The sequence below is a fragment of the Stegodyphus dumicola genome, chromosome 5 (assembly GCF_044657685.1).
Source record: "Stegodyphus dumicola isolate Sdum_Otavi_A_Nest chromosome 5, ASM4465768v1".
NCBI lineage: Eukaryota > Metazoa > Arthropoda > Arachnida > Araneae > Eresidae > Stegodyphus > Stegodyphus dumicola.
In genome coordinates, this window is record NC_140772.1 from 104,036,390 (window position 1) to 104,050,231 (window position 13,842).

The following is a 13,842-nucleotide window of genomic DNA, read 5'->3' on the forward strand; positions in this document are numbered from 1 at the left end:
GGTAAACATAATAAATTTACTTACCTTTGGTCCAAATCCGCGCCATTTGGTGAATACCCAACTCTCCTGCAACACATATTTCCCATATCGTCCCTGAGATCACAACAGCGAACATCGCTGACAATTCATACAAAAATAAGAAATAACAAGAAGCAAGGATTAGCTCTGCTGCAGTTTCTTTCGTACGAAATCACATCTCTAAGTCCAAAACAAAACCGCGCACTCTCCTGTTTTCTTCTTCGCCAGGAAACAGCTGCGACACACGAACAACAAAGCAGATAGCTTCTACTGAACGAAAAACCAGGGAGTCTTCAACTTCACCTGCAAGCTGATTCGTTTCTACCTGAGATGGAGTTGAGAAGGAGGGAAGGAGGAATCATTATACAACTAGAATGGAGGGAAAGAAACGCGTGATTGTCTCCCTCCCCACTTTTTTCTCTTTTCGCAACCCTGAGGACGCGTTTTGAAAAACTTCAGTGTTGCTATTCGTGGGTGAATGATTTCCTTTCGGACAAACGGCAGATGATCCTTTTTTATTGGATTCACGGGATTATGATTTTAAAAATTGGCTGATTAGCTCTTGTTATTCTTTGCATCTAATAACGGCTTACATAGTCTTGGAATATCGGCTCATAATGATCGAAGTAGCTTTTATTACTATTGAGAAAGCAAGATGGATATGACCAATAGTTGAAAAATTTTAAGTGCACTCGGCTTTAAATTATTTACATCAGTGCTGCCAAAGGATGACGTGTGGGCCACATACATCCAATCTGTTTATCACGGTGTAGAGACATTAGGTATTTTTGGAAGCAGGCAAGATGAAGAACTAAAAAACGCCTTCGCCGGGACTCGAACTACGGACCTCTGGAATACCGGCCAAGCGTGCAGAACCACTACACCATGAAGGCACGCTAGGAAAGTGGTAGAAATTGGCTATATACTCCCCTTTTTAAAGGGCGACTGGGGCTTTCAGGGTACCCAATCGCCAAATCCTGGGTGTGAAGAAAACTCATCCAACACTCTTTTAGTTCGGGCGCCACTGTTGGACTTGTATGTATTCTGATTTGCTTTCGGAATATGATGTGTTCTGAATGGGAACAGGGAGTTACTCAAGCTATGTTTAAAATATATGTGGAATGGACAACACAAGCAGAAAGAGTTGATTTTAATTTTTATTCTCTATAAGATTACAGGTGCTCCCGCACCGGGATACAGAGACTAACCACTTGTGGTCTGAACTTAAAAATATAAAACTACTAACTAAAATTTTAAATAAGAGCTGACTTTAAGTTAGTTTACAAATGCCTAACGCTAAGACTGGCCTTTTAAAAGATTACGTATGTAGTACGCAAACTGCCGAAGCTACAAGACGTTTTAATATCAAGAGGACTAAACCTCTGGCCTTAAAGGCGAACAGCAGCTGATTGAAAACTCGCGTGTAATGCAGTGGCAAGGCGGCTCACTTCCTTCTTCTCTCTCTAACTCTTGGCAAAAAGCCACAACTTAAATACTTGGGCGTTAGCAAGTGCAATTTGCATAAACAAGTTAACACATTTAATTCTGGCCGGAAGTGGAAAATAAGAAGTGATTGTAAAGTTTTAAAATAAAATAAACTTTAGTAAAACTTGAGGTACTTACAACGGCCTGAGTATCATTTTCATTTCATCGTATCAGTTACTGATCTTTCATTCGCAAACTTTAAAATGCTGCAAAATACCTTTTACATTTGGTCAGACTTCAAACTTTTAGCGCAATAATATAATCACGGACAGACACATCAATATCGAGAGCTTTCAAGATAATTCCAGGATATCTGAATAAGGCAGCAACTCTTCAAGTTATTAAGAGTGCAGGAACTGCGTATAAGCTGCACAAGCTATAGCTTAGGGCCTCCGCATTCTTGAGAGCCGTAAAAAATTATACGATATCCTTTACAAAAACCCCCATATCTCAAATAGTTTAGGGCCTCATCAAGTTTGAAACCAGCCTATTCCTTCAAACGAGAATTTAGAGCAAGTCTCTATCTGTGCAAGCCTTTGTGATTGACAAGGAGTTACGCACATTCGATGCCACTAGCGATTTATTTCGTGACCTTGGCTAATGTTTGCTGTTTACATTTGCAAGATCTGCACTTGCACTGTTCTCAGTTGGACCGTTTCATTGAGCAATGAATCGGCAAAATTGATCTGTATACATGAAAGGACTTATTATTCATGCTTTCACTGATCATCCTGCGAAATAAAATTACCATTCCTCCCACCAGAAAAATACATATGCGTATGCATATTAAAAAATAAATTTTACAAATGATAGATTAAAAATCTTTAAATAAGGTTATAAGCAATTAATAATCTCTTCAGTTTTGACACCGAATTCCAAGGACGTTTGTAAGTCTGGCCTCCTGACGGTAAGGTTTATGATTTGTGATTATTAGATAAATTTTATTTGGCTATCACAGAAGCTAAATCATTTTTTTTAGAGTTCCGGTTAAGGTAGAGACTGTAAAATGGCGTTGAAGAAAAAAATATATAAGTTGTCGGGTGTCCTTTTCGAATATAAAAATAAAATGTCAAAATGCTCAATCTAAGAGAGTTATACGAAATTCTGATGATTCTCTTTTAAATACAAAAAAAAAAAAAAAAAAAAAAAAAAAAAAAAAATCGCTGATCGTATATTTCTCTGAAAAAAATTAATAAATTCCAATACTATTGCCGATAATTATCCTACAGCTGAGCAGTGAAAGAATGTACAGCTTTAAACAAGGCGTAATGCTTTAGTTTATAAAGTATTTTCTCCGTCTTCTCCGCATGCCTTCGTGGTGTAAGCCTTCTTCCATAGCGGTCAGCAATAATAAATTTTCTTTTAACGTATTTTTTAGGACTTTGAGTTTTTTAATATGAATTCTATTACAAGTTAAAACTTCTAGTGAGAAATAATTTCCATGGTTTTGTCCCACTCCTCTAAAGAATTAACTTTTAATAAGATTCATTTAACAACAGTTTTTAGTTTTCATTTCCTAAGGAATAATCGAAAATAAAAAAATGATTATTAAATTTAAATTTACAGTCGTAGCAGCGACAGCCTTAGATTTTTTACCTTTTGAAGTCCATTTACGTTTGAAGTATCTGTGTATCAATCTACCTATCTATCTCTCTATAAATATTGCATAGAACGTAGATTGTTGAATCCGTGATGAACAACAAGAGTTTTGATTACGTAGAATGTAGAACCATATTTAATGTAGAATCCATATTGAAAAGCAAACTTGGTAGCGGAGGAAGATTAAATAGTAATTTTTATTTCTAATTGGGGTTATCTCCTAGGAAGGATTATCCACTATCATCTATCTATTATCTCCACACACACATATATATATAGAGAGAGAGAAATAGAGAGAGAGACAGACACAAAGATTGCCCATTACTGCTGTAGTGATTCTGTTGCAGTCAGATGAATTTATTACCTAAGACGAACACATTTCTGAACGAATGGCCGTGGGACAGATGTAACTTTTCAGACATTAGCAAAATTCGATGCTTTATTTATTTATTTATTTGCTTATTTATCATTTTCTAGTATCTCATCAGTTACAACCAACTTTACATGAAGCCGTTTCCGATTTTTGACCTTCATACACCGTTAGTTGCGAGTGGGAGACTATTTTCTTGCCTCATCTTTCCATCTCCAACCAACTTCTTTTTATTATTCTGATGGGTTACGCGTAGATTGTTTAAATGCAATGCCCCGTCTCCTTAACATACTGCGATGAAAACTAATGCTACTGTCACTCGCACGTACTAAATTTTCCTCTTATTAAAAGGATTCACTTCCGGTTCTTCAACTGTGTATGCTTTCTTGTTTTGGGGTAACTCATGTTTTCGGGGGGGGGGAGAGGGCGAGGGATGTCTATGTATTTTTAGTAGTCAATGTATCATACAAATGTTCTTGAAATCTTGAAAATGCAACTGTTTTTCCGTTTTAGTATTCGAAGATCAAAGTCTATTCTTAACAAAGAGATATTTACTGTGCGCAATTAGTTGAACATTTTAAGAAGTGTAAAAATTAAAGAGAAATTCACCTTCTTTACTAACGATCTACAAAGTAACGATCCATTCAGAAACATTATTAATTTTTCTTTCTTTTGAATGTTATACTCTCTATAGTTTATCTATAGTCTCTATAGTTTATCTATTCTATAGTCTGTATGCTTTCGCCATGAAAGAAATTTGTGACACCAAAAACATTTTATAGAAATTAGGATATTTATTTAATACCCTATTTTTACGTTATATGTTGTTTTTAAATCAGCCACAAAAAAATCGCATTCACAAAAAAAAAAAAAAAAAAAAAAAAAAACCTGCAATTTAACAAAATTTTCATTTACTAAGAATCAGTGAAGTCTTACGTGATGCACTGTACTTTAATTTAAACAGTGCATATTTTTATTTCCTATCAAGGAAACCTGTCAAGGACAGAATTTCGTATATAAAAGCGTCTTCAAATGCGTTATCAGTTAAGTTATGGACGTCCAAAATCCTTCTTTTCTAATTTTCCGTTGCCAATCCAAATGCTTTTATAAACATCAAAAAGCACATTTAAGTTCAAGAATTAAATATGAGGCATTAAAATGACTTCATACAAGAATAGAGTTACCGTTCTTTCTTTTTTCCCCCTTCAACGAAGAGGCGGAACTGTACTTCTTTCAGATATTTTTATTCAAGGGGTGTCTTCCAAATAATATCTAAAATGGAAAATACTTTACATATATACAATACATCAATATGGCAATAAAATACTTTATTTTATTGCCATATTGATGATTTTATAAATTCGCTACTGCTAGAAATAAGACTAAATTATACCCATCTGATATAGGTTTTACTTCAGTTTATAATAAGGCTGTACTGATATTTATATTGCTATGGCCATGTATATAAAGAAATAGCATTGCAGATACACAAAATGGAGTACATCGCAAGCTGTACCTGTACGAAGCCATTGTAAAAAATTAACCTCAGACAAAACTCCAAGTGAAGTGGGAATTAGATAAGTAGATGCATACATTTACGCGCAACAGGATTTGTAAATTATTGCCTATATTTACGAAAGATTGAAAAATACATCAATAATACTTATATTCTAAGAAACAGGCTGCTCTCTGAAAATACCTTTTCAACACATCTGACTGGTACCTGTCACGAAATGATAGCCTACAAACGATATTAATTAGTCTTAGAAGATTATTTTGAAATTCTTCCTGGAGCAAGAAAAGGGTCTTTTAAAGTACCATAAAGTGTCTTGTTTTACTAATGTCTATGTCAGCTTGTTTATGGAATTTATTAATTATTTTGGAACAGTAATGTTGTAAGTAAGTGTTTTCTTACATAGCTCAACGAAAATAGAACAGTGAGTTATTAAGACCAATGACCAGAATTTACCAAACAGTATTTGTTGTTTAAACTCTTTTGTATTTAGTTTTGTTAAGAAATGAAAACTTTCTCCACTTTTTTAAATTTTAGTTTTCATAAAGTTGTGAAATTTTAATAAACTTTAACTTTTACACTTTTTACACTTTGGTTACAAAATACTCCTTTTTATCATTCTCCTTAATTTTTTTTTCTTTGCTCCCTTCCAACGCTTGGCAGTGTTAATGATTTTTATTATTTCAGATTACGTCAGGCGCAAATAATGATGCAGGATGTTATCTAAGCTTCCAAATTATAATTACATGTTGCTACCAAACCAAAGTAAAACAAAGCGAATTATCTAAATGTAATATGTTTATTGAGTAATACATTTTATCCCCTGTTCATAAAATACCTTAATCAGGAAATGAGCATCCTTCCTTTTAGAAGACTACAGGAATAAATAAATTCTCTGTCATACTGGAAAATAATAATGGGTAGCGATACCAGTTTACAGAGGTGTAGGCATCCCCTTTTCTAATTGTTTTCAAACTAGTAGATATTACTGTATAAAAAAAAAAAGTACATTTCTCCTTTTTACGTTTCATTTTCATGCCTGATTTAAGCTTATTATGTGTAGTGTTAAATATTTTAAAACAGGTCTTTTTTCCCCATGGGAAAAAAAAACCGGAATAGAGAGAAGAACCTGAAAAGTTCTCACTAATATTAGTACAAACCTTAGTTTATTTGTAGAGATAAGATTGAAGTAACAGAATTAAATTGTTTATCAATTTAATAATCAAGTATATATTCACCCTTACAATACTAAAATAATAATAATACTAAACTCATGTTCAGGTGACATCGTGAGCTTCAAATGCGACTATCACACAACAACAGAGATGGACAGTACAAATTAACGTTACTTTACAAATTCGAAATTCGCTAAATGGTATGAGTCACCAAAGGAATGCATGACAATGGTCCAGTATCTGATTTTTAAAGCACAACATAAAGAGCTAAAATACGAAATTTAAAAATTTTTGTTTCTGCTTTAAGTTCATATTTTTAAAACCTAGAACTGAAAAATATTATTTAAAATTTTACCTTTAATAAATATAATAGAAGCATTCAGAGGCCCGCACATACCCTATTTGACCCTTGTGCAAATCTGGCCGCGGCTGAAAGGATCAACAGCAATTTTAAAAAAATGCTTCTCAAGAGAAAACATTAACAGCAAGATGCAAAACATGGAGAAGAAACAATCTCCATCCGAGGGAGGAAAAAAAAAAAAAAAAAAAAAAAAAAAAGACTTTACACATACCTTCAAATCGAAAATGAAAAATAGCTAAAATAATATGGACAACAGTACGCTCGATGCATCATGATGAATTCAAGCAATAATCCCAGCTTAAATGAAGGCTATTAAAATAACTAGGTGTTCCGTAGATTTTTATATTCAACTGAATCTCAATACTTGTTAGATCACAGACGGCCAGAAACATTCACGATGCGGCCATTGACATCTAAGATAATACCATCCCAAAAAATCAGAAATGAATTTTAAATGAAAAGATACTATCTTATACTCTCTTGAAAAATAATCACATAGCTGTGGAATGGAATGATAATTACGAGCTTTTATAATGTTCCCGCCTTTTGCCCTCGGCTAAATTCCATACCAAAACTTCGGATTAGTTCGAAGATACGGTCGCAGCATATAAAAATTCAGTGTTCTTTTGCACTTTCAAATGTATGGTATATATCTAAGACAAGCGGATATAAAGGAAGCACGTGCCAAACGAAAGAATAAACAAGGAGTATATATATTTCGTGAATAAGAAAGAAGTGCTCGTAAATTTAATTGGAGTCAGGAAGCAGGTGGATGAAAATTCTTGCTGAGTTAACTTTTTTGCACAGCTGGATCAGCACATGTTATGAATTCCGAGGCGACAGTCGTTAAGATTGCCGGTCATTACTCTCTTAATATACTTATTTAATGTATCTTAGCGAATCATGTTGTTAGTATGATTATTGCAATAATAATTCACAGAAAAGTCATGGAATCTTTTATGGTAGTTAATTTGCATGTTTTATGAATAATAACTTTTTTATGTGCTCTTAGCAATTCTCCCCTTCCTTTTTTCTGTTTATCTGATATGGAATGTATCTGATGTATGCTTGGGTATGTTGTTAAGACATGCATCCTGAAATAACTTCCCAAACTGCAATTCTTTCTTAACAATATTGTTTCTTCAGAATATCTGAGATCATCACCTCTACGATATGCTCGAGTTTAATTTCTCTTTGGCAGTTAGTTACACGAGCAGCGGAAGGGTCTAATGCATTTTATTGAATTATAGCGCATAAAAATAATAGTTTATGATGAACAAAGCAATTCATCAACAGTTTCATTTCTTATGTTTTCGCGTTCTTCTTTTCTTCGCCACTCTATTTCCAGCATTTCAATGCAAGCCATGAGCATTTCAGTGCAAATTTTAGTTACGAGAACATAAAGTTTCAAGAACGCTTGCAGCTTACACAAAGATTGTCCACACGTGGTTTTGGATTAATTTAATTGTATTTACAAAAACATTTTAGCTAAATTTTTTCAAGGAAAGTAATAGTGGATTTTGACGTGTGGCTGCTCGCTTTGTCTGGATGCAGTTCTACTTACTGACGACACTGTCGGTGTAGAAAAGATTTATACCTGAAAACTAGGCATAAAATATGTTCCTAATAATACGTGGAGTCGATCTTAAGATTTTTCTCCGCTCTCTTTATTTTTAATTTGCCGTTATATGAAACCAGCATCAATCATAAACCTCTTTGTAAAACTTTCTTTAGATGTTTTGAACTCCGTTTTAAGATTGTTTTCTGCTCTTTGATGCTAATAAATGGATCTCTTTTTATAGCAATCATTTAAATACACCCAAGATTCATATACTGTGGCACAATTTTTTCATTTTTATCCAGATAAGTGTTTCTCATAACGAATTCTGCAGCGCGTCCTGCGTTCGTGTAGAAAAATGATGCACATTAGGTGTTTTCGCCTTTTTAAGATTCAAATCAGCATTAATCACTTTGTTTATAATTCACACTGAGCATTTTATTGATTTTGCAACTGTCTAGCAGGTTTTCTTTTCACATTAAAGATCTTACCTTTGTAACATTCGAAACATTCCGTTTTCTCCTTGGATATGTGTTTGGAACAATTTTCCCACCTGAAGCCAAACTTTCCTTAATTATTGACAATATAACCTATAATATTTATAGATATCGAAAAACCATGGCTTTCGCGGCATGTTTTAATAACGAGATGCAAATAGTTTTCATACGAAAGAACACAGACATAGCCTTTCGTCTATTGCTTCTTTAGAAGCGCCATTTTGCATGAAAACAAAACTGTCAAGTAGCAGACGATAATTTATACTTTCAAAAATATAGTTTCAGTTAAAAAAATTTGCAAGAAGACGATTTTTTTTTATAGCAAAGCAAAATCTTCTAAAAATATGCAAACAGTCTCTGTAATAAGCTAAGTTTCTTTACTCCAAAGAATTTGCTCGTAGCTTTGTTTCCCATTGTTCAGCTGCTGCTGACTCTGAATTGCTTGCCGATCAGTCAACAAAAGATTGTATTCCAATTTCTGTGCTCAGATCTTTATTATTACTTCCAGGCGAATGTTTGATAATATTTAATTCTTGTTAACCGCTTTAGACCAAATATTTGCAGTAATCCGTAAGCTACCCAGCTACTCTGTTTTTGCGTTGTAAAATGCTTTAAAATTAAACGATTTTATTTTCTATTTATTAAGTTGCGCTTATGTCATTGGCCTCTGACTAGCGATAATTTGCAATGACTCTAAGTTTGTAGTCTAAATTAAGCTGCTAGGTTTTGAATGCACTTGGCAAGTAGAACTTTAAATTACAGTTACAATATAATTTTTCAAATTAAATTTTTTAATCGGATGAATTCTATTCAGAAGGCAAAAGAATTTAATCTACTGATTACCATTATATAAAGTAAAATTGATATACATAGATATAAATTATTGTTTGGGAAAGTTTTAAATTAAAATGTACTTCAAATAATACTAAAATTATGTTAATTAGATATATTATTAAAAAGTCAAACAAAGATTATTGAAAAAAGCATTTATTCTTTTTTTAAATTATTCAGCTTCATGAGTAAGACAATTAAAATTTGGAAGGTAAAGTATTATATGGCATTGAATGGCAATACTCTGGAAACAGCTTGTTTGTGAAGCCATATAGAAGATAAGCTAGAGAATCAAAGTTTTGAGCGAAAGCAACACTTTCTAAGTGATGACAAATGTACGGTGTAATAACGTAAATTAAGGGTCCAAAAATTTACTTCGTTATTTCTGTTTTGAAGGTAAAGTGGTACTACAGGCCCCCATCGAAATTTTGTTAACAATTTTAGATTGCTTTCAAATGTTTTTACTTTTTTAATAGTTTAATGTGGTACACTGAGAAGCAAGGCATTACCTCAAGGAATGCTGTGTTATTTGGAAGGCAAATATTACATCTTATGCTGTATGGATTGTCAATGGTTAAATTTTTTTTCATGTAATCTTAGCGAAATGCATGAAAATTAAAAAAGTTTTTTGAGTATTTCTACCTATCAAAATCGTAAAAACAACCTTGTATTTAGCGTAAGTATATTGAAACACTCAATCGATTTCGAGGGCAGCTAAAGGTCCCTTCTCATCAGGAGAAATACCTAGAAAATAAATAAATAAATAAATAAATAAAGGGGAAGGAGTCTCAGAAACACGTGGTCCTTATCAGCACTGCACGTGGTTATAACAGGATTTTTAATCAGAGTTAAACTGGCCGCCTACTTTTATTGAGCCAGGCTATCTGATCAAACAATGTAACACAAAGGACAAGAAAAATTAGCGAAGTTAAAAATAGGGAGCGAGGGGCAACTGCACCTTCACGCTCAAAATCTGAACTTCGAATAATGGAAAGCAACCACTGAACGGATTTTTATACCCCCTGGTAGTACCAAACGCGAGAAGATAACGCCATCTATCGGCAAAAATAACTGAATTAAGATAGTAGAATTTTAAAGGCATTAGGAAGGACTGGATTGGACTTCAAATCATTAACTAAACATGCTAAATCTTTGTGAATATGAAAAGCCTCAAGAAAATCCAATTCACCTATGGAGGAAGCCTTTTGGATAATTTTTGCAGACCCAAAGTCAAAATTATGGTTAAATGACCAACTATGATACGCTATTGAAGACTTGTTAATTTCGCCTTTTCTGACATAAGATTCATGTTCCTTGATACGAAACTTCAACGCTCTTTTTGTTTGGACAATATATCTTAACCACACTGACACGATATACTATAAATTCCCCAAGAATTCAAGACAGAAACGCAATCTTTTAGAATCGAAGGGGGAATTTTATCGTTTTTTTTTTTTTTATCGAATTTTACCAAACAAAAAGAGCGTTTGGTACTACCAGAAGGTATAAAAATCCGTTCAGTGGTTGCTTTCCATTATTCGAAGTTCAGATTTTGAGCGTGAAGGTGCAGTTGCCCCTCGCTCCCTATTTTTAACTTCGCTAATTTTTCTTGTCCTTTGTGTTACATTGTTTGATCAGATAGCCTGGCTCAGTAAAAGTAGGCGGCCAGTGTAACTCTGATTAAAAATCCTGTTATAACCACGTGCAGTGCTGATAAGGACCACGTGTTTCTGAGACTCCTTTCCCTTTATTTTTCTTCTTTCTAGGTATTTCTTTCTCCTGATGAGGAGGGACCTTTAGCTGCCCTCGAAATCGATTGAGCGTTTCAATATACTTACGCTAAATACAAGGTTGTTTTTACGATTTTGATTGTCACATTAGCGTGTTTCTCTTCTAGTCTATTTCTTCCTATGTTTTTATTTTCCCCTCCTTTCACTTTGTAAAACCTTCTAATCATGTACGAAAGTATTTTACTGCGTCATACACAAAGAAGTCGTCTTATATTACAGTCGCTCCGGTACTTATCAGTTTTTGAGGTAAATTGTAATTTTAACCGGAGCATTAAATAAAAGCTCTTAGACACTTTTTCATGTAACTGAATCAAAATTTCAGCGGAAAATTCTTTTGATTTCGAAAATTTGATTTTAATAACAACAGACCGTATAAATAAATTCTAAGTAATGATTGCATGCCTGTCTTTCCCCGGGAAACAAGCCTTATGACGGAGGTTGAAGATTTTGAGGAAAACGTTTTCACCCATATGGTCAAAGCTTATTTTTCAGGAAGTGGAATAAATTTATGGGAGTGGATAAATTTTTCGTTACCGAAAGTACAAAATGTGATGAGCACGGTCGTGCCCGTCCAATGTGAGTGACTTCCAATGGAAAAGAGCACTTTTGGAACGATGTAAACAAATATGGTGTACGAAAACTAGAACTTTACGTTTGGTCTCAACTTTCAACCCTTTGGATCTAGGGAAATTATTTCCCCTGTCATATTCCGCCTGACAGCTAGAATAATATCGAGAAGGGATCGTGGGCAGGTGGTGTGGACTTCAGTCTTTGTTTTCATGCCTACACATCTACTTTAAATTCTTCCATATTCTCATACTGTTTCTAGAGTTTTCTTTATTCTTGTTAGTGATGCTTTAACTATATTCTTTCTTTATTTTTTAACTAGCGTACTGGTAAAAGAATGACCTTTATTGATATCATCCATTGAAGTAGTAGACTATATTAATTATATTCACCTCCTTAATTCAGCTGGAGACCGACTGGTCTATTTCTTGTTTATGATTCCGGTTGGAGCTCAAATAAGACTTGATCTCGTATTTTATTTTATTAAATTATTCATCACTAATTTAATAATTTATTAAATTATTTATCACTAATTTAATAATTTATTAAATTTTCATTTTTATCTACATTTTATTATTTATTTCATTTCTTTACTTTTGTTAGTCTTTCCTGATGGCCTTCCTTAGAACTCCATCACTTCTAATTTCATAAATTAAGCCCTGTTAGAGAGGGAAAAGGAATACAGAAAAAGAAGGAAATTTTTTTTTAAAATATGTATCCAATAATCAAATTCATCGTAGTTACAAATAACGTCGTAGGTTTTACTTATATAAGGTTTTACTTATATTGTAACAGTCATTTGAATGTGTATCGAATACACCAGTAGAAAACTATTACCAGAACAGGGCTATTTGGTTTCTATGTTAGAAATAAAGATGAGGATTTGATTCATGGCCTTTTGGAAATAAAAATAAAATTACGGTTTATAGGCAGTGTTGTCTCAAAAGACGTAAACTTTCTCACGTTAACGGGCCGTGCAAAAATTTACATTTCTGTGTCAACAAAACGAAGATCAAAGAACTCCGTCACCTCGAGAAGGAGTAGTGACTTGGAATGGCTTTTATAGTTAAGACTGGGGAAAACAATCAATCCATGGAGGAAGGATCCAAGCTCCCTTCCTCTTCAGGAAAAAGTAGCTTTACCCGATCGGTGCGCCATCTGGGAATGACGAATCAAAACAAAAAAGCATGCGAATTCGTTTATACAATATCCTTAACAAAGAAAGCAGAAAGTATTAAAATATACCAGTTATGAACAATGAAAGCAGACAACAGCTTTGAAAGATGGTCGAGGAAATATTTATTATAATATTTATGCTAGTTTCTCAAACAGTTAATTATACACACCCAAATCTTTTCACGTTACAGCATTCAGAATTTGAACTGCTCTGGTACTTCTTAATTTTTTAGATAAATTGTAGTTTTAGCCGGAACTCACCGGAGCCTTAAATTAGAAGGCACTTTTTTTACATAGCTGTAGCACAAATTCAGCAGAAACTTATTTTGATGTGGAAAATTTTATTTGAAAAGTGAGTAATCTCAAAAGTCGGTTCTAACTTTTGAATGCATGCGTCTGTTTCACTGGGAAACAATTCTTAGGCCGAGGTTACGACTTTTAAAGAAATCAAAAATTTTAACAATGTCAAATATTAAAAAATAATTTTGTACGAATAAACGAAATTTATATTTTAATGAACCAAATATAAGTATATTTCTTCCGGTTCCTATTCTTATATTTCCGGAAAGTTTTATACTCGTTATGAAAAACTAAATTATAAGAAGTTTGATTTTCGTGCAACGTGATATTTAATTTCAAAATTCGTAATTTTTGATAACATTTTGAACTGGCATCAAGGAATCGGTAGTTAAGCTAGAATAATTCGAGGAAATAATTTTTTATTTAAGCTTCCTTGTACGGCCTATTAAAAATTCAAGTTTCCTTGTACTATGACGTAATATGGTATTAAATTACGGACATTGTTTTGCTTCTCTTCATTTAAATTTATTTCCTTGAGATATTCTAACTTAATTAACCGATTTCTCAAAGCAAGTTGAAAATAACATTAAAAATTGGAAATT

The 13,842-nt window shown here is 33.3% G+C and overlaps 1 protein-coding gene across 4 annotated transcripts in view; it reads right to left on the minus strand.

Annotated features, from left to right (window-relative positions):
• Positions 1-13,842, minus strand: part of LOC118196536 (uncharacterized) — a 248,138-nt gene that overhangs the window by 127,020 nt on the left and 107,276 nt on the right. Inside the window, exon 1 of one of the 4 annotated variants that reach the window (XM_085816934.1) lies at positions 25-326. The exons of 1 other annotated variant lie outside the window; for it this stretch is intronic. In XM_085816934.1, the coding sequence (XP_085673060.1) occupies positions 25-86 (62 nt within the window). In that variant the 5' untranslated portion in view covers positions 87-326. Of the gene's footprint in view, positions 1-24; positions 331-13,842 lie in introns of those variants that run through there. 2 more of the 4 variants (XM_085816936.1, XM_035367998.2) reach the window with 2 other exon arrangements.